The 22,854-nt window shown below is 33.1% G+C and overlaps 1 protein-coding gene across 2 annotated transcripts in view; it reads right to left on the bottom strand.

The window, feature by feature from the left end:
• LOC114333923 (phospholipid-transporting ATPase ABCA3) overlaps nucleotides 1-22,854 on the bottom strand; it is a 249,446-nt gene that overhangs the window by 36,301 nt on the left and 190,291 nt on the right. Inside the window, exons 14-17 of one of the 2 annotated variants that reach the window (XM_050644213.1) lie at nucleotides 15,120-15,143; nucleotides 14,477-14,571; nucleotides 4,246-4,477; nucleotides 2,197-2,709 (exon numbers count right to left, since the gene is read on the bottom strand). In XM_050644213.1, coding sequence (XP_050500170.1) covers nucleotides 2,197-2,709; nucleotides 4,246-4,477; nucleotides 14,477-14,571; nucleotides 15,120-15,143 — 864 coding nt within the window. The remainder of the gene's footprint in view (nucleotides 1-2,196; nucleotides 2,710-4,245; nucleotides 4,478-14,476; nucleotides 14,572-15,119; nucleotides 15,144-22,854) is intronic. The other variant, XM_050644214.1, reaches the window with a different exon arrangement.

Here is a 22,854-nt window from a genome sequence, read left to right as displayed (position 1 = left end):
CTCTTTTACGGCATACTATTATATAAATTTAAGGACCTTGTGATCACCGACCCTAATTATACAGGTAAGGTAGATCCCTTTTTAGGTAAATACGATAGGTAATAAATAGTATTAGGTACTTCCATCAACAAGTGGACAAAAATATTTTGGCCGATATTAACAGGTAAATTTCTATGAAATGGGCTTATAAATGTGAGATTATTTGGCCGCGTCCGTATTATAAAGGTGGCCGTAAATACCAGGTGATAAATAAGGGAATCTACATATAATTAGTTTGCGGAATTTTGAAACTGGCCATTAGTACAGGTAGCCGATTTTGACAGGTGACCGTTAACACAGGTTTTACTGTATTCCCCCTCAGCCCGTTTCTGTAACTATAAATCGAATAGAAATGAGTCAAATTGAATAGAGATCAGCAAGTCGGATCGGAATTTGTATGAATTGGTATTCTGAAACTCATCTCGACCTCTAATATCGGGACGTTGCGTTGGGTAGAAATTAATTTCGACAAGACAAGCTCTGTCGAAACAAGAGACTTGTCTGAGACAAGACAATTGTCTTGCCTGAGACAAGACAATTTCGTCTTGCCCGAGACAAGACAATTTCGGCATCGTAATTTGGTCTTGACGCTTGCGCATTGGCATTATGATTGTTTTGACGTTTATTTGTTAAATTAATTAGCGATTTTAGTCTGTTGTTATTTATTTAGATAATTGTATTATTCAATTTTATATACCAATAATTTATACAGCATCAATGTTAATAGAAATCATTAAACATTTTAAGAATTGCTACTTTAATTAATTTACTGGTAGAATGTGTAGATTTGAATGCATCTAGTGTGTTTCAAACGAAAAACCAAAATGTTTCTTAGGAAAAAAACTTACTCTTACCATGCAATAATATTTTATGTTCAGAGATAATAGTTATTTATGATATAAGTGTTCGAATAATAATTGCAAACAGGTGTTATCATAGTCTATCAAAGTACTTAGCTAACAAACGTCTGTCTCAAAAAACTCGTATAAGACTGTATAGAACATTGATAGTCCCCGTTCTCACATATGGATCAGAGGCATGGACGCTAACTAAAACAGATGAATCCGCTCTGTCGATTTTTGAAAGAAAGGTGCTACGTAAGATATTCGGAGCGGTCTGTGAGAACGGAATATGGAGGCGTAGATATAACTTTGAACTGCAGAATATCTACAAGCATACGTTTGGTGGAAAAGATATTATCACTATAATTAAACGAAACCGCCTGCAGTGGGCAGGACATGTAGCCCGGGTCCCTGAATCGAACATGATAAAAAAGATTCTAACAGCGCAACCCGTGGGAATGAGAAGACGGGGTAGACCAAAGCTGAGGTGGATGGACGGGGTAACACAGGATGCCGAGAAGATCGGAGTCGGCAACTGGAAAATGCAAGCAAGGGACAGAACAGAATGGCGTAGAAAGCTTGAGAAGGTCGAGGCCCTCTAAGGGCTGTAGCACCAAGATGATGATGATGATGATGATGATATAAGTGTTAAAAGTACACGTTTAAGGCACACATGTGAAAGTTTGCAGAATGTGCGAAGCGAGTTCTGCAATTCACATGAGTGCCTTACAAATGTACTTTTTAACACGCATATCATACAATATTTTTTCTACAAACGTAATTACAGGACAATATCTACAAAAACTTTTACTTGGACTTGACTGACATTCCATTTTTATATTTTTTGACATTACATCAAAATTGTCTATACGGTCAATTCGAACTGCAGTGCCTTAAAATTTTTAAAGCACTAGTGCCTTAAAGTAGCATTTTAACGCTCGTATGGAGTGCTAAAAATTGCATTTTTAACACGGTTGTAGAAAAAGTCTATTATGTAATTTAAATGCTCAGCAGATGTTTTTTCTTTGGTGTTCGTGTTCCTAATCGGTGTTTTACTTGCGATTTTTTATTCTTGTGTTGAATTTGTCAAACTTAACCAAAACAAAGCAAAATTTCTTTTTTTTTTTATGAATTATTCGCACATAACACTTATTTCACTTGAATGCCAATCCAAGTACGAAAACTACGCCATAGATATCAAACATTCCGATTTCGGGTAATTACGATTCGACTTTTCATTTCATTTCTATTCGATTTGTTACAAGTTACAGAATAGGGCTGAATGAATTAGTCAGTTTAAAATAAATGTACTCACCGAGTTCGGTACCGTTATGTTGGAATACGGGAGAACATATCCACAGTAAGAAACTTAATATGAACATTAAAAATATGTAAAATGTCATATCGGCAATCCAATTAACAAGCCAATAGAAGAATGGTTTCACGCCAGCCATGTACTGTATTTGTAAAAATCTCGTCGATATTTCAGTATGTGGGAATATGATAAAAATGCCGTGAATAAAAAGACATCCCACCGGTAACAGGATGAGCCACAGAACAGCAACTTTTGCTTCCGAATACTCCTGTGATGAGAGTCGCTCTTGGACCTGCGGTAAAGGCCAATTACTGACAGATATTCCATATTCGGGACCTAATAACGTTTTAGCCAGCGAGTCGGTAATTAGATTTAAAGAAATCGGAGTACTGTGAGTAGCTATACCATTGTATAATGCTACTAATGTAAAATCACGATCATAAACGAAATTAGCTCCAGCAATCATATGTTCTTTATAGTAAGCTATGTTTTCCAGACTTCTTTGCAAAATAGCTGAAAAATAAAGTAAATTTTATACATCTTATCACTGAATCACAAGCATGTTTTAGAAATCGTTTTAAGGGGAGAGTATGGTTTGAATTCCAGAATCTGACAATAGGAGACTATAACACCGAAGGCGTAAAAATTTTTACATATCTAGGTTCACTAGTTACCGCAGATAACAATGTCAGCGAAGAAGTTAAGAGAAGAATACATATTGCTAATAAAACATATAATGGACTCATTAAACATCTAAGATCTAACAACATCACGAGAAAAACCAAATGCAAAATATACAAAACCCTGATAAAACCGGTCCTTATATATGGATCAGAGACATGGACACTGACGAAAAGCGATGAGAACTTATTAGGTACGTTTGAACGAAAAATCCTTAGGCACATATATAAGGGGGTGAAAGAAAATGACGTATGGCGCAGAAGATATAACTTTGAACTATACGCAGCATACAACGAACCCGACGTTATAACATCCATAACGATCGGACGTCTGCGCTGGATGTTGAACGAATGTTGGAGACCGAAACACCAAAACACATAATGAAGCAAACGCCAGTAGGGAGAAGGTCAAATGGAAGACCCAAACTTAGATACATGGAACAAGTTTACCCACTGGAAGAACAAAGCAAGGAACAGAACAGAATGGCGGAAAATCCTAGAACAAGCCAGGACCCAAAAAGGGTTGTCGAGCTGCTGATGATGATGATGGTTTGAATTCAACAGTTCAAGCACATTTTTATGATTTTTTTTTGAAACTATGGTAGAATTATTTTATTTATAATATTCAAAAAAAATTCAAGGCAAAATATTGAAAATATGCAAACGGTGGCAAAAAATGGATCTTGTGAAAAATTCAAAAAGATTTTATTAGCTTATATGCTTTACGAGGTAACGCTGTTTTTTAGGTTTAACGATTTTTGATTTTTTGGTATCACTCAGAACTCAAAATAAAGAACTTTTTTGTAAAAAGAGTGAAAATCAGCATATTTATTATTGTTAAACAAAAAATAAGCATAAAACAAAGAATATCTCGAGAGCGTTATCTCACAAAATGCCTAAAGAAAATGTATGCAAAATTTCGGGTAGATTGGTCAAGTAGTTTTTGAGTTACAATGTCCACAGCCGATGAAAAAAGCGGTTTTGAGAAAAACGCGTTTAAAGTTTTGACTACTTTTATTTTCAATTTATTTTTTGTCTGTCAAAATGTAAAGTGATGCACAATTGAATATGTTTTTGAACCGCCGCGGAGTAATTTACAAAAGAGAAAGGGAACAGCTGTTGAACGCTTTGCACTACGCTCAAGCGCGCTGACGCGAGGCTGCTGCAAAGCGAGTCGAGGATAGGGATATTCAACATGCTGTATATCCGGTAATTTTGCTCTGATCAATCTGAAATTTGCAGAGAGTATTCTTAAATTTATGTAATTTAATTTAAAGTAATAACAAAAGCTACAATTTCAAAATTTTCAAACTATACCCCCCTTAACAAAGACGTACATAATTCCCAAAATGAAAAATAAAAAACTTACATTTTTCAACGTTATCAACTTTGAATGGTAAACTTCTTTGCGATTCTACAGCTGACATGTAATATTTCATTAACGTATTAATTTTTTCGTTTGATGTGTCCCCGCTGTAGTAAACCGATGTTTGTTTGTAGCTGCTGAGTTTGAGGGGTAGTTCTGGTCCCCTTTCACTATAGTAGTCATTTCCAGAACTTAAAAATACCGTCAGAGAAAAAAGGACTACAGCTACACCCACCTGAAATTGAAGAAACTCGTTATATTTCACTTCAAAAATATGATTATTATAAAACAAATAAAGGCAGAGGTGCGAGCTTCAATTATACCGAAAAACAGAAAATATTAAAAAAAACTAATAAAAATTATAAAGTTACAATTAAAAAACATCAAACAAAATTCTGAAACAATAAATAATGCCGTGCTAAAATAATTCAGTCCTATAAAGAAATAAAAAGAACAATCAAGTCTATTTTTAAACATGGTAGGTAACACTAGTTGCCGATATGGTGTCTTGGTCCAAATTATTCCAGATATTAAATATTCAAGGAAAGAGCTTTAGATTTAATTCGATTCGGGGGGCCACCATTATCAGTTGATATAGGTTTCTTCTTTTTAGAGTTATCAGAACTGCCTGTAGGATACACCACAGGCAGTTCTGATGATTCTAAAAAGAACAAACATATGTCAACTGATGGCGGTGGCACCTGAATCAAATTAAATCTAAAGCTGTCGTTCCTTACTTTATTTTACTCATATTTGAGTACTAAGGAAATAGAATTCTGTTGGATTATTATCAAGATAACCGGACATGTGATAAATGCAAATTGTAGATTCTCCCATGTTCGCTTTTTTTCGGTCCGTTTGTTTTATAAATTTTAAAAAGCTCAGCTTATAGATTGTCACCAAGAATTCTGCATTCCGACTTAAAAGAGAATTTTGTCTTTTCTATTTTAATTAAATATTCTGTTAGAAGTTCACCCTGGAACTTGTTGTCGTCTGTTTTCTGTATAATTTGTAACGATGGCCTTTGAATCTTTCGTCTTGATTTGAAGCAAATAAGGTGTTTAGGTTTCCAAAATTATATTTTAAAATACGGAATGACATGATTAGATCACATCGAAGAGAATTTTTGTATCAAGTATGTCAAAATATTATTTGTTAAGTATCACTTATCAAAAGTATGAATGTATTGTCATATTGAAATAATGTTTTAATGGCCACTTGGCAGACATTGTTGGCCCAAGATGGTTGATTAAAGTTCTCGTTTAGGGTTTCACCATGTTCCCAGAGGTCTCTATTAACATCGGCGATTAGCCTTTTCCATTTTACAACATTATAATGTAGATTGAATTATAATTACAACCATTGTTTGGTTCTGGAGCTAGTTAGCAAGTATATGAATTCACTGATGATGGACTGATAGGTCCGAAAACGTTTTGAACATATTTTATTCAATCCATTGGGATTTTTTAAGATTTTAGTAAATTATACTTATTACATAGAAGTGGTTTTACTTCATGTTAGAGTTTGTTTAACTATATGGTATGCAGCCAACCCAGGGAACTACCCTTTTTAGTTTAATGTTTTAATTGTTTGTACAATGCGTAGTGTGTCGATTGTTTTACACACAGTGGAATAAAGAGCGTCACTATTCATATATCAGTATCAAAAATTAATATTTCATTCGTAATTATTTGCAGCAGGTTATTAAAGGAATATGTAATAAAATTGTGCAGTATATGTATGTCGTATGTGTTCAATAAATTCCTTGTCACTAAGTTAAGTCTACGTCGTCGTCTTTACTGAGAATCGCTTATTATTTCTGAACAGTGCACATTGGGCGTTTACGAATCTGGCGAAGACGAAAATTTTTTTTGTTTATTTCAAATAATATTTTTTATATGTATATTATAATAGAAAAAAGAAAAGGTTTTTTTAGGTACCTATTTTTAGGTTTTTACCTATTTTTTATAGGTATATTATAATAGAAAGGGCCGGCGTAGTTAAGCGGTAGTGTGCTTGGCTCGCGTGCCGGTGGTCCGGAGTTCAAATCCTACCGCCGGCAAGAACAACTAGACATTTTTAAAAATGTTTATAGGCCCCAGGTCGACTCAGCCGGAATAAAATGAGTACCTTGGGTAAAACCAGGGGTAATAATAGGCGGTTGAAGCGTAGCACTGGCCCTGTTACCTTCCTTGTATACCGTAGGCCCTAGATATAGCAGACTACCCTGCTATACTCCCAAAGCCACGTGAGCGGTATAAAACGGGAGACTATTATTATTATATTATAATAGAATATTTTCTAATAAACAAAAATAACACAAAAATTAATAAATTCACGAGGAAAATAAATTCCTGTAGCTGGCTGTATACCATAAATCGCAAAAAATAGTTAAATCCCTTTGTAAAATGTATATTTATAAAAATCCCTACAAAGGGCTACATCGCAGAAAATTTTCGGAATAATAATTCCATCATCAGTGCTTTTAGATGTGATGTTTAAAATATTCCTGGATTTAACTTCAGGCATCACAGGACTCTCCCCATGCAGGTTGCAATGTCCAGAGGTGTAGCAGATGGATTTCTGCTACAATGTTTTGTAAATAGTATCCATTAATTTTATATCCTATCCCAAGAAATATATATATATATATATATATATATATATATATATATATATATATATATATATATATATATATAATAAAGGATTTAGGATTTTATAATAAAGGATTATATAATGAAGGATTCTTTTCTATGTTTATATATATATATATATATATATATATATATATATATATATATATATATATATATATATATATATATTTGTACAAATATTTTCGACCGTACTGTGTTAAATAGTGATTTTTTGAATAACGGCAATTCGGTCAGATGAAATAAAACTCTATTTGTTCTAGGTCTCAATATTTCGTCACTATTTGGTGACTTCTTCAGGAGAAAACTGTAAATTTATTAAGATTAGATATGGACAAAAGACAAAACATTTCATTACTTAAATTATCACTCTTATAGTTGTAAGTAATGAAATGTTTTGTCTTTTGTCCATATCTAATCTTAATAAATTTACAGTTTTCTCCTGAAGAAGTCACCAAATAGTGACGAAATATTGAGACCTAGAACAAATAGAGTTTTATTTCATCTGACCGAATTGCCGTTATTCAAAAAATCACTATATATATATATATATATATATATATATATATATATATATATATATATATATATATATATATATATATAAATATATATATATACAGCGTGTCTACTTGAGTTGGAAACATATGGGAAACTTTTTTATTATTAATTTTACGAAAAAAAGTTATTCTTTATAAAAAGTTCTGCATGCCCCAAAACCTAAGATTCAATCATCAGATATCAAATTTTCTGAATATTATACGAGGTATGTCAAAAAATATTAATTTGGTTCAAGTGTAAAGTACCTTTATTTCTCTCAATATCGAAAATTCTTATGATAAAAAGTTGTTTGGAATTAAAAACTAAGATCAAATATGCAATTACATGCTTCTTATTGAAAAAAATTTTTTTTTCTCAAATTTAAGGATACCCAACATTGTTTTTAATTATTACAAATATGATAACTCGTTTATTATTCATTTTACGAAAAAAAGTTATTCTTCGTAAAAAGCTTTGCATGGTCTAAAATCTAAGACACAACCATGATATATCAACTTTTATTAATTTTATACGAGGTGTGTCAAAAAATATGAAATTCGCTCAATATTATAGCACCTTTATATTTCACAGTATTTCAATTAGAAGGATGTAATTGCATATTGACACATAGTTTTTAGTTCTAAACAACTTTTTTAATAACTGTTTTCAATATTGTGAAAAATAAAGGTACTTTACTCTAGAGTGAAATTCATATTTTTTGACATAACTCGTATAAAATTAATAAAATGTGATATCTGTTGGTTGCATCTTCGGCCTTATGACCTACAGAGCTTTTTATAAAGAATACCTTTTTTTCGTAAAAGTACTAATAAAAGAGTTATCGTATGTGTAATGAATCAAAACGAAGTTAGTATCAATAAATTTGAGAAAAATTTGGAAAATATTTTTTTCCAATTAGAAGCATGTAATTGCATATTTGAGCTTAGTTTTTATTTCCAAACAACTTTTCAGAATAAGCATTTTCGATATTGAGAGAAATAAAAGTACTTCACTCTTGAACGAAGTTCATATTTTTTGACATACCTCGTATAATATTCAGAAAATTTGATATCTGATGATTGAATCTTAGGTTTTGGGGCATGCAGAACTTTTTATAAAGAATAACTTTTTTTCGTAAAATTAATAATAAAAAAGTTTCCCATATGTTTCCAACTCAAGTAGACACGCTGTATATATACTTTATCTAATTTACTAACCGTTGCACGTCATCCGCGTCATAGCCTGTGACGTCACGTGATACCAACACGAAATATTTAGGCGGTAGGTGTGTTCTTTTTTAGAATCACGTTGCCGAATACACTGGAATTACAGCCACTAGACATATTTTATTATATACGCGTAGAAATAATATTTGAAGATATTTATTAATGTAAACCTAAAGAAATACAAAATAATATGTTTGATTTAATTTGTATAAATGAATTATAAAGCGTTTTTATGAAGCACATTTACTCGAATCACACTGTAACTGTAATCGAAAGAAGGTGACATTTTAGAATAAATTGGTAACATTTATTTGACAGTTGCGGTGATGACACTTCATATTTGTTTATATTCTTTACTGTAAGTATTTGTTTTATTATATTTACTGTTTTTATTATTTACTTTACTATAAAAACATCCTCTACTATAAAAATATAAATTTCACCTAATTTTATCACGACTTGGAATAATCGAGGTATCTAAGAACTTTTTTAGTTGTTATTGTAGACATATACAAAAAAACCTACCGGCTTCATGCCAAGAGTTCGAAGCCGTTTTTTTAAATATTAACAATGCAGTGCAAAAACGCTTGCACTGCAAATCTTAAAAGATTATAACTTAATTATTGTCCTCTATTTCTTAAGTTTTTACTTATTTACATTGAATATTAATTTGTTTTGTTGTATAATCCACGTTTACAATAATTATGTGATCTATTTGATTTAAAATGGATTCAGGATTTTTTTTATACTTTGACAACTATGTCAACTTAGATCTCTGGCGTAGATAATGACGTGCAACGGTCAGTAAATTAGATGAACTGTATATATATATATATATATATATATATATATATATATATATATATATATATATATATATATATATATATGTACAAATATTTTCGACCGTACTGTGTTATAGTGGTTTGAAGTTTCAGCACTTCGGTCATGTGAAATAAAAGTCTATTTGTTATTTCTCAATATTTCGTCACACTTTTGTGACTTCTTCAGGAGAAAACTGTAAATTTATTAAGATTAGAAATTAACAAAAGCTAAATATTTAATTACTTACAACTATAAGAGTATTAATTTAGATTTTTTTAACATATCGTAAGGGACATTGACTTAATTTTGATTTTGACATTTATTATTTCGGAGTTATGGTAACTGCAATAAATTTTATATTCATAGAATATTGTCTGATATTTAAAATTCTTTTTTTAATAATAAATAGGTCAAAGTAAACCAAAGAAAATATTAACGGAATTTTAAGGTGGAAAGGTATGATTAATAGTAGAAAAATTTTAGAAAGAGACTAGAGTATATTAAATTGATCTATAAAATGTAAGTGATGGTACATAGTGAGTTAGTATAAGGCTGATATTTTTCGAAATTAAATAAAAATTAAGATGGATTAATTATTAGGTGGATAATTGAGTAATTTGTTTGAATTTTTACACTTTTTGAAAATATTTTAAAGGTTATTTATTATTTAGAATGTTACAGTAGATATTACTCAAATGGTTAGTATCAGTCTTATAATTAATAGATTCTGGAGTTTTGATAATATGTATCATCTCAAGGAAGAGTCGTTTTTTATAATTGTCAACTTGTTCCAAGATTTTTACATTGTTAAAGTCAAATTTATGTCCCGTCTTTAAATGGTGTTCTACCAAGGCACAACAGTTTTTTCTGATATTACAGTCACTTTTATGTTGAGTGACACGTAACACTTCTGAAGAAGTCACAAAAGTGTGACGAAATATTGAGAAATAACAAATAGACTTTTATTTCACATGACCGAATTGCTGAAACTTCAAACCACTATATATATATATATATATATATATATATATATATATATATATATATATATATATATATATATATATATATATGAAAAAACAAAAGATGTAGATCTTTGAAACACACTCAGTGATCAAAAGATCCACAGGTACTGGTTTAACGACCACTCGTACGAAATCAAACAAATGAAATAGAGAATGTGGAAAAATCCCCTTACGAATAACTCACACATCCACTATTTCTGGCTGGGAAAAATTTTTCGAATAGAATCAAGATCCAAACACCAGTTCTTAGAAATGTGTTTTTATTTTAAAATCTTTTTCTTCTTTACCGATGAGCCCACGGAGGTTGAAGAGGGCGAAACACATTTCTAAGAACTGGTGTTTGGATCTTGATTCTATTCGAAAAATTTTTCCCAGCCAGAAATAGTGGATGTGTGAGTTATTCGTAAGGGGATTTTTCCACATTCTCTATTTCATTTGTATATATATATATATATATATATATATATATATATATATATATATATATATATATATATATTTTTGGGGATCCTCGACACCTGGTTTAGTGAGAGGAAACTATGGTGTTCTGGATTTTTGGTAACACAAGGATAGCAATTATTATTGATTTCAGTTAGCCTATTTGTTAAATACTGTCTATTTATGATTGTAGTTTCCCTGATGATGAAAATAAACATTTTCGAAAGCTTGGAACTATTATAAAGAGTTTTCTTTGAGATTGCTGCTACCCCAATATTTCAGCCTTGTTTCCTAACTGTTCAGCAAATATTATATACCTGTTATATATATATATATATATATATATATATATATATATATATCGGGTGTTCTACAGCATTCGCCGTTTCCCGCATCCTATTCGCCATGCTTTTCGGTCACGAATATCTTCCTCGTTGAGTTGTCTACTGTTCATTGCTTTCTCTACATCTTGTAACCATGTTCTCTTCGGTCTGCCTCTTTTTCTTCTCTCGGGTGGTGCATACTGGATCATTTTCTTGGGCCATCTTGTTGGTCCCATTCTCTGGACGTGCCCGTACCATATCAATATTTTTTGTTCTATTCTGTCTATAATATCATTTTCTACTTCCATTCTTTCTTTTATTTCTTCGTTTGGGATATGCTGCAGTTTAGATATTCTGCAGCTTCTTCTAAGCGCGTCCATTTCTAAAGCTTGTAGTCGTTTATTTTGTCGGTCTTTTACTTCCCACACTTCCGAGTTGTACAGGACAATTCCTTCCACGATAGTTTGGTAAATTTTTTTCTTTGTCTGATTTTGCAATCCTGTACTCCACCAAATGCCATTCAGCTGTTTTATAGCTTTTCTTACTGAACTTATTCGATATTCTATATCTTGATCGCATGTGGAGTGTTTGTCAAAAATAGAACCTAGATATTTAAATTCATCACATCCTTTTATGTATTCCCCTTCTAATTCTAAGTCTTCAGTATCACCTCCGACTACAAGGTATTCAGTTTTCTCCATGCTCATTTCCAAGCCCCATTTTCGGTACTGCTCTTTCAATTTTCTAATCATGTAACTGGCGTCATCTTTATCAGCAGCAATCACAACTTGGTCGTCAGCAAATAGCAACGTATACAAATAAGAATCTCCTACTGGTATTCCCATTGTTTGGCATTTCCTAGTCCAATATTTTAACACATGTGTAAGGTAAATTTTAAATAAAGTGGGCGACAGACAGCATCCCTGCAAAAGACCTTTCGAAGTTTCAAAGGTATTTGAAAGTTTCGTTCCAATTTTAATTGCTGTTGTTGCATTAGCATAGAGATATTTTATTGTTTGGATGTATTTTCTATTTAAAGTGGTTTGTTGTAATACCTCAAACATTTTTTCTCTGGGAACGGTATCGTATGCTTTTCTAAGTCTACAAATACCATGTGAGTTTCTAGATTTCTAGCAGAACGTTTTTCTAGTAATTGCCTTATGCAGAAAATGTTATCTGTGCATGATCTACCTGCCCTAAATCCACTTTGTTCTTCGGAATCTTGCCACTCCTTTTCTATCCGTTTCTTTATTATTCGTCCCTACAGTCTTCCAACTGAGCTGGTCACACTAATGCCTCTGTAATTATTACAATTTTTTCTACCACCCTTTTTTTTTATCTATTTCTCTAATATATATATAGAAAATATCTATTTTTCTAATTTATTTTGTGAGTTAATATATCATTAAAATATTCTGAACCGCCTCTGGTTCTGAGTATTACGGTTTATTTCACAACATTGAAAAACGTTAGGAAATTTCCTGTTTATTTGTGTAAGTAAACATTCATTATTCTAGAACAAATCCTTGAAAAGTTTTGGTATTTTTCCCTTTCTTTGACCGCGAAGCATCTTTTAGTATTATTGGTGTGAATTTTGAAAGATCGTTGAGTTCTCTCCGCCGATTGGCCAATGTTTCAGCCGAAAGAATAATCGGCTTGACGCGTGAGCGTCTCTCACTGAGAAAGGCGATGAGGAAAGTTCAGTTCTAAAAGTATGTTTGAAGGTTGAACATATCTTTTGGGTAGAACTCAACAGACTCACAGAAAGTCGCACTTGCCGGTTTAAATTGGCTTTTTTCGTTATGGTAAACGAAGAAAATGGCTTGCATTTTGTCCAGTAAACATTAAGGAATATTGTTGCAAAGTTTCACAGCATTACCTTGGATATATTCATGTGAAACAGTATTGTTGTGATGCAGTTTGGTATGCCGGTAAAAAAAAGTGCGTGGTTCCTGTCTTTTGTGTAGCTGTTGCTATTTTTATGATGTTATGGTAACATTCCTGTATTCAATTCCTGATTCCATGATGAGATTTTTGATTTGGTATCAACTTATCCTGTTTCCTGTTTGGTTAGGATTGAATGTCTCCCCTTTATCTTGGATGGAAAATTTTGGTTAAGTTCCAAGTGTGACAAGTGACGATTGGATTTTATTTTAAAAATAAAGGTACGAAATAATGTTTATTTTAATTAAATTCCAAGTGGATCTAAATTTGGTAAAGGTTTTAAATATTTAAATAGTTTGTTTTCAACATGGTAACTAATGGAAAGTTTTATGTAAAGTAAATAAAATGGCAGTGACTTTTGACAGCCATAAGTCAAATTTTTGTTTAGACATACACTGCTAAAAATAAGGTTAAGAATTGTAAAATCATATATTTGTTTTATTTATTCATTTCTTGTTTGAGAATATGTTTATTCTCAAAGTAAAAATAATAAGGTCTTAAGGTTTAAATAAACATTGTAAAATGTAACTATTTTTATTTCTGTAACCTTTTCTTTAAAAAAATTATTAACCAGATGTCTAATACAAATGAAATAAGTTTTAGAATAAAGAAAAGAAATGGCATAGAAGCCATAGGAAAGTAAATGATAGCCCAGTTTGACCCAACGAGGAATCTAAGATGAATGTCCCTAAATTGGTTCCCATAAGTACGGAATATGTCCAGTAAGTACTCGATATGTGAATTTGAGGATTTTTCAAACGGCGTCCAAATTTCTTTAAGTAGTAGGAAAGTCCTCAAGTCTGTGTAAGTATCCTTTGCTTATTTGGATAAGGTAGTTAGTCTTCTTTAAACCCTCTTACCCCCCTAACGATTCCACGACCCGCCACCGCACAAAAAATGAGCTGTCGTACGCAAGAAGCTTTATATGCCTGTTCCTTCTACTAGCCCCATTTCGACCCAAAGTATCTATATAGTTAATCTTATCCTTGATCCTATTAGAGCAGACATGTAAAACGCTTCAGAGGATACAACGTCATATAACGGAGTTCAAGTGGCAACTGAATAGTGGCATGTACTTTGACCTGTAATAAGCACTGATGATGGAATTATTATTCCGAAAACATTCTGTGATGTAGCTGTTTTTAGGGACTTTTTTTATAAATATACCTTTTACAAAGGAATTTAACTACTTTTTACAAAAATTTTAAAAAAACTTATTTTTATGTAATAACTATTAAAGATGATAAAATACTTACAGGTACAATGTATGTTGACCACTTTTTTAGAGAGAAATTCACTTTCTTTTTGAGTAAAGTAATAAGAGTCAAAGAGGCATGAGGTTGGATGTCATCTGTAAATATAAAATATATATAAACGTATTTGATCATATCAGAAAAATAAAAAAAAAGGTAGAATGCATCCTATACTACAAGCTAAAATGCAGTTCCTAGTTTAAAAACAGGGTATATTACCACATGCAAACCAAAGCGCAGAAAAAAAGTAAAGTGAAAAAAGTTCCACCATATTCAAATTCAATTACCTGGCGTATTTAAAATTAGGTACTACAAATTGTTAGTACCATGCAAAGATAAGAACCCAAGTGCAGAAAAAAAAGTAAGTGAAAAAAAGTTGGACATTCACCATATTCAAAATCAATTACCTGGAATATTTAAAATTACTGAAAATTATTAGTAACATGCAAATCTAAGAACCTAAGTAAAGAAAAAAAAGTAAAGTGCAAAAAGTTAGAAATCCACCATATTCAAAATCAATTACGTAGCATATTTATAATTGCTACAAATCATAATTAATTAGTACCATGCAAATCTAAGGACCTAAGTGCAGAAAAAAAAGTAAAGTGCAAAAAGTTAGATATCCACCATATTCAAAATCAATTACCTGGCATATTTAAATCCAATAAACCTGAAACATTAACGGCACAATATAACAAATATATCTTACATTTATTTTGAGTTATTCAAATAGTTTTAGTATATTCAAATAGCTTCAGAAGATTAGCTTAGATAGCTAATGAAAAATAATATTAATTCTATATTTCTAGAAAGCATATGACCAGCAAGAGAAGCGTGTGGACACTTGTCTTGCCATAAGGCAAGTGATGATAAATGGAATTAATAGATAAAATGTTATGTTTGACCTATTTCCTGGACGTCACAAAAGATCGATAAAATGTTATATTTGACTTATTCCCTGGACATCACACGAGCGTACCTAGAAAAAACCTAAAAAAAGATATCCACCATATTCAAAATCAAATACCTGAAAATCAACCTGAAATATTAATTAAACGGCATGATATAACAAATCTCGACCTCAAAAACTAGAAGACCTAATCTAACCTGGCTGGTGATAATCACATTAAATTGCATCTTTCGTCAAGATGCAGTGTCCCTGTGATAGGAATAGGATTTGCATTAATTATGTTCTGTCTTCACAGGCTAAAAGCCTGTCCAGAGCGTAATTTTTGTACCGTCTCTTATACAGTGATGAGCTCGCTAATAACCGTCAAAACAACGCAAACGATGGATAACATAATGCGTTGTGAAATAAAAAGAGATGAAACTAGTAGAGGTGGGAAATTATCGGTATAAACCTATAAAACATGACCACTTACAATAGTTACCCACCTTTAGCCGTTAGCTTTTTTTTTCGTTTCGACTGACACAAATAAACGTCAAAATATGACAAGGTACTAACTGAATATTTTTTGTCCGAGGGAATGGGAAAACTGTGTTTAATTTTTAAATTAGTTTTTACATAAAAATATTTCAAAAATTAAAGCAAAATTATTAACTCATTAATCATAATATTTGCCTTTGATTTATTTATGAACAGCCTTGCTTCCAAACTCACTAATTCTATTCGTTGTAACAGTTCCGTCAAAATTATTTAAAATTAAAAAAAAATGTTAATGTCACGTTAACGTCATACGCGTGACTAAAGGTAGGAAACTGTCGTAATAATGTTTTATAGGTTAATACAGATAATTTCCCACCTCTACTATTTTCATCTCTTTTTATTTCACAACGCATTATGTTGTCCATCTTTTGCGTTATTTTGCCGGTTATTGGCGCGCCCATCACTATATTTACATTTACACCCTGTATTTGACAGATCGAAATTGCTGCTATATATCTCCTAGACATAGAATCACAACTGAAGAATACGAAGAACTATTCAACAAGATAGGTAACAAATTCATTGTTGGAGGTGATTGGAATGCTAAGCATACGAACTGGGGTTCACGACTCATTACACCAAAAGGCGGAAGCCTACTAGATGCCATCAACAACACAAACTGCATCTACTTATCGACGGGACAACTAACGTACTGGCCATATGATACAAATAGACTACCAGATCTACTCGACTTCTTCATCCTAAACGGAATTGCAGTAAACCACACAAACATAGAAGCAAATTGGGATCTCTCGTCTGACCACACACCAATCACAGCAACACTCAGCACCCACATAATCAAACGACCTGAAATACCCAAGTTGACTTCCCCCAAAATTAATTGGTGTGAATTCAAGTACCAGCTTGACACGAATCTAAATCTTGGAATCAGACTAAAAGAAAAAGATGACATAGATAAAGCTATAAACCACTTCATCTGTCAAATTCAGCAAGCTGAATATCGAGCTACACCATCAACTCCATAGCAAGAAAACACAAATACCACTCCGAATTATATTAGACAACTAATAGTCGAAAAACGAAGAGCAAGAGGTAGATAGCAAAGAAGCGGTAATATTAATGACAAACACGAATATAATTGACTAACCAGACAATTAAGAACAGCGCTAAATGATGCACAATGAACAATGCCACATTTGAACACTACATTAGTACCTTGTCTAAAGAAGATCACTCAATATGGAAGGCAACAAAACACTTAAAGAGACCTACAGAACACAACCCGCCAATTAAGAAAGATGATGGTACTTGGGGAAGATCAGACCAGGAAAAAACCTCAACATTTATAGAATACTTAGCTGGTATTTTTAAAGAACATCAAGCAGAGAATAATGACGATGGAAACTTAATAAGAGACTTCCTGGATAGTGCTTGCCCTATGACGCCTTCAATCACACCATTCAGTCCATCAGAAGTTAAACAAGAAATAGAAAAATGCAATAACCACAAAGCACCCGGATTTGACCTAACAACAGGATTAATACTGAAACATCTTTCGAGAAGAGCATTGGTCATGCTAACTACAATATACAATAGTGCACTCAGACTGACATATTTTCCAATCACATGGAAATTTGCGCAAATAATAATGATCCACAAACCGGGCAAACCTCCAAATAAAACATCATCCTATCGACCAATCAGCTTGTTGCCGACAATGTCTAAGATCTTTGAAATACTACTACTCGATAGACTGAAGAAGGACGTTAACCTAGATGTAGAAATACCCACACCAGTTTGGTTTTAGAGAGAGACACTCCACAACACAACAGACTAATAGAATTATAACAAAAATCCTTACTGCTATTGAGGAAAAAAATATTGCACAGCGGCATTCTTAGGTGTACAAAAGGCATTTGATAGAGTATGGCATACTGGACTGTTATACAAACTCAAAAGTATTCTTCCAACCCCCTACTACCTAATTATGAAATCCTACATTGAAGATCGTTACTTCCAAGTAAAATATAACACAGCAACTTTCACATATTTCCCATTAAATCGGGCGTACCACAGGGTAGCGTCCTGGGTCCTCTCCTTTACCTATTATTTACCGCAGATATCCCAACCACTGAAACAACCCAAATCTCAACATTCGCTGATGACACCACCATAATCGCTGTCAATGAGGACCCCATTATCGCGTCTGCACAACTGCAGACCATTTGGGAACATGGCTCAACAAATGGAAGGTGAAAGTAAATGAAACGAAGTCAACCCAAGTTACATTTACAAACCGAAGGGATGTATGTCCAACAATAACATTAAATGATACACAATTACCAGTCAGCACACAAGTCAAATATTTGGGACTAACCCTTGATAAAAGATTAACATGGAAGCCGCACATCCAAGCCAAGAAAACCCAGATCAACATCAAAATACGACAAATGAGCTGGCTTAATGGTCGAAAATCAAAACTCAATATTGAAAATAAACTGCTCCTGTATAAAACTATGATAAAACCAATTTGGACCTATGGTGTTCAGCTCTGGGGTTGCTCAAAGCCATCAAATATTAAGATAATACAAAGAGTCCAATCACAAATATTGAGGATGATATTCAACGCACCCTGGTATGTAAGCATAAAACCCTACACGAGGACTCAGCTACACCTCTGGCAGAGGAAGAAATTCAAAGGATCACAAAGAGCTACCTTGATGGACTGAGAAGTCATACAAATGATGAAGCAATATTGTTAAACACGTCTCCCGAATTCGCAAGACGACTGAAGAAACTATGGCCAACAGATTTAATAAATTAAATATATTATCTCTCTCTCCTGTCGTTTCCCCATTACTGAGGATCGCGATTTCTTCCAATATTCCTAACAATGTTTCTCCATTGGTCTCTATCTTCAGCTGCTCTAAGAGCTTCGCAGAATGAGTTTCCAGCTGAATGCTTTATTTGGCCAGACCATCTAGTTGGTGATCGTCCTCTTGATCTTCTCCCCGGAACGTTTCCAGAAACAGTTAATCTCTCCAAACTGTCGTCACCTCTGCGAACCACGTGACCAAAGAATTGCAGAATTCGTTGCAGACATATTGTGGACAGCCTTTTTTTAATATTGAGTTAGTTTAGAATGGAAACGTTTGTCCTATGAGCTGTCCAAGGTATGCGCAGCATTCTTCTCCAGCACCACATCTCAAAGGCATCAATTTTTTTTGCGCTCGCATGCGCGAAGAGTCCAAGTCTCTGCTCCGTATAGAAATATTGAGAATACAAGGGCATTCACCAGTCTCATCTTGATATTTTGAGAGAGAGATCTGTCTTTCCAAAGTTTAGTTAGGCGACTCATCGCATTTTTTGCCATACCAATACGTCTCCGAACTTCTGCTTCACAGTTACCATCGTTAGTTATACTAGACCCGAGATAAACAAAGGTGTTTACTATCTGGTATTCCTGTAATATGTTAGTCAGTTGAATAGTGTCAAATCTGTCGACCACCATTATTTTTGTCTTAGCTTTATTGATTTTCAGACCAACTTTATTGCTTTCGTACTCAACTTTTCGCAGAAGATCAAACATTTCTTGCTCATTTGCTGCTATAAGTGTAGTGTCATCAGCAAATCTTAAATTGGAGATTTTTCTACCAGCTACTGTTACTCCACCGGCCCATCCTTCTAAACCATCTTCATGACATGTTCACCATAAATGTTAAATAAGTCAGGTGACAACACGCATCCTTGTCTAACACCTCTCTCGGTCTTGAGAACTTGAGAATTGGTTTGAGAACTTCTGATCTAGTCGTACTGTCGCTATATTAGACTGGTACAGATTTTTCTATATTAGACTGGTACAGATTTTTAATAAGTGTCACCAGGTGCATTGGTGCGCCCATTTCTATTAAAATTGACCACAGATTTATCCAGCTTACACAATCAAATGCCTTTTGGTAGTCAATGAAGCATATTATCATAGGTACTTGAAATTCTCTAGACTTTTCAATGAGTTGTCTCAGGTTCAGGATTTGTTCCCTTGTACCTTTACCCTTTACAAACCCCGCTTGTTCCTGAGGTATTTGGTAATGTAGATAGGTTTTTAATCTGTTTTTGATGATATGCAACAAGATTTTACTAGCATGTGTTATTAGTGACAGTGTGCGGTAGTTTTCACATCTGGTAGTAGTTCCTTTTTTGTGTAGTGGGATATAAATTGAGGTACACCAATCAGATGGCCATTTACCTGAATTCCAAACAGCGACATAGATAGAATGGATATGTAATCCTTTGTCACCTAGTAACTGTAGTATTTCACATGGTATTGAATCAATGCCTGGGGATTTATTTCTCTTTAGTGATTTAATTGCATCTTTGACTTCAGCGAGTAAGACAGTAGGTTCTCTAGGGTAGTCAGAAGGCCACTGATTTTCTGCTGATACCTCGTTATTTTTATACAGCTCGCCACATTAGTTTCGCCATGTTTCCAATATTTCATCAGTATCGGTCTTTAAATTACCTTCCTTATCTATTACAGACCACGTTTGAGGTTTAAATTCTCTGGTAAGGAGTTTGATCTTCTGGAATAAGTCTCTCGGTTCTTTTCGACAGCCATGTTCCTCTATCTCTCTGCATATTTGAGAGATGTAATCAGCTTTATCTTTGCGGCACTGTTTTCTGATTTCTCTCGATAACGCTCTGTATTCATCGTTTATTCCGTATCTAGTTTTATGTTCTTTTCTGCGTTGAATCACAGTCCACGTATTATCGGATATCCATGGCTTACGGCCAGTGGAAACCGCTGCCTCACAGTCTTTTGCAGCCTCGATTACCTTATCTTTGAGATAGATCCAAGTGCTCTCAGGCTCACTATCTACTTGGTCTAAAGAAAGAGCATCTTCTAGGTTTTGTTGGAAGTCATTGATTTTTGATTGACTTAGAGACATGACTTTTCTCTGGGGTGTTCTTTTGGGGACTTTGAAATGAAGTCGAACGTTCAATACCAAGAGTTGACGATCGCTTCCACAGTCTGCGCCAGGAAATGTTTTACAGTTGATGGACGACGACTTCCATCTTGATCTTATTAGGATGTAGTCTATTTGATTCCTTGTTCGTCCATCTGGGCTGCGCCATGTGTATAATCTCCGTGGATGATGTTGATATAACGTGTTTGTAATTGTAAGATGTTGTTCTACACAGAACTCCACTAGACGGTCGCCATTCTCATTTCTCTGTCCCAGTCCATTTTTGCCCAGCACTCCTTCAATATTTTCATTAGATGACCCCACTTTGGCGTTAAAATCTCCTAAAATTATGACGAGTTCACGATTCGGAATAGCGAGAACAGTTTCTTCTAGACGACCATAGAACCTGTTGATGTCTTCTTCTTGTGCAGCTGTTGTAGGAGCGTATACCTGGACAAGGTGTAGGGTATTGGTGGATATTCTCATTTCAAGAGGATCGGTACGTATTTTCGGCTGCAATGCTATTCAAATGGGGATTCATTTTTTTCGAATCCTGAGAAAACTAATAAGTATTTTTGAAAAATTTAAACGCAGAATGAAAGATTACGTTATTAGCGAGGGCCGAAAGTACCTGAGAACTTCTATAATGTTTATTTTAATTAGTTACAGGGGTGAAAAACTAAGAGAAAATGTAGTGTGATTTTTAATTTCAAATATCTCATTCGAAAGAAACTTCTTATATATTCTAAGGGACTTTCGGCCCTCGATAATAATTATGTCTTTCATTTTGTGTTTAAATTTTTTAAAAATATTTATTAGTTTTTTCATGATTCGAAAAAAATGGACACCATGTCCGTGGAAATCGAACATTCGCTATCCTTGTCATACAACGCACTCAGTCGAATATAATGTTATGACAAGACTCAAGACAGTGACAAATAGAGATGTGTCCGACCCGCTATTTTGATATAGCAGTTCATTCTGCTACTGGTTTTTAACGCTTTTACGATGATAATAAAATCAATCAAAGAGTTGTTTATTAAATAGTATTGATAGTGTATTTGAAAAATAATAATTGATTTAAGGCGTACAATTAATAAAAAGTTATTTATTGTTTATATATTATTTATGGATAATCCAAGTATTTCAAGTAATTAAAGTTCAAATAAAGGTATTATTTTATAAGAGTTTGTTCCGATAACCGTAAATAGGTACGAGTTTAGCTATAAAGTAAAGTGCCCATGGTGGCATAAAATGTAATAAATGCTAATGCTTCAAGTACGTACTACATTTTTGAAGATTTCGCTACACTTAAAAAGCATTTGCTTTTCTCCGTAGTGTTTGCTTCTATTTACCAGCCTACATAGAAGAATGTACTACGCTTTTGAAGTATGTGCTTGTTTAGTAGTATTTTGCTTCCGTTTAAGTGAAGTTGGTGGGTGGACGTCTTCGGCGTAGGTATTTTATTGTTACAATATGGCAGCATTTATGAATGCGTGTCATAGAAAAATTTACAAACTAAGAAGAAGATTCTTAATTTTTGGGGTCATTCTTTTATCAAATAAAATTTAATAATTGTGAAGAAGTTTAACAAATAACAATTGTTCATTTTTATCCTCGCGTAACTCGTTTGTCGCTTCGGAATCTGAGTCACTCGTTTTTACTCATGTACAATTCTAATAATTAAATAATCCAACAAATAGTTTATTCCTTTAAACGAGAATAAAATTTAATGCGAAAATTCTTGGTTTACAGATAGATTTTATAGATCATATTTTCACGATAAATTTAAAATTAATTTGAAAAATACAATAGTAATTAATTTGATTTATGTAAAAAAGTACTTATTTCAATAGAGCTAACCGTCTATTTCTTGGCTTTTCAGTAACACATTTCTTGTAACAACGTCCCATATTTTAATTTGCGCAAAAAAAGTAATAAATAAAGTCTTTATAAATTAATTGAGTAATACTACATTTATACAACGCAGTTCTTCACATGTTCAAACC

Source organism: Diabrotica virgifera, chromosome 2 (assembly GCF_917563875.1).
Source record: "Diabrotica virgifera virgifera chromosome 2, PGI_DIABVI_V3a".
NCBI classification, from domain to species: Eukaryota; Metazoa; Arthropoda; class Insecta; order Coleoptera; family Chrysomelidae; genus Diabrotica; species Diabrotica virgifera.
The sequence above is the reverse complement of the archived record's forward strand: the minus strand, read 5'-3'. Positions and strand labels throughout refer to the sequence as shown.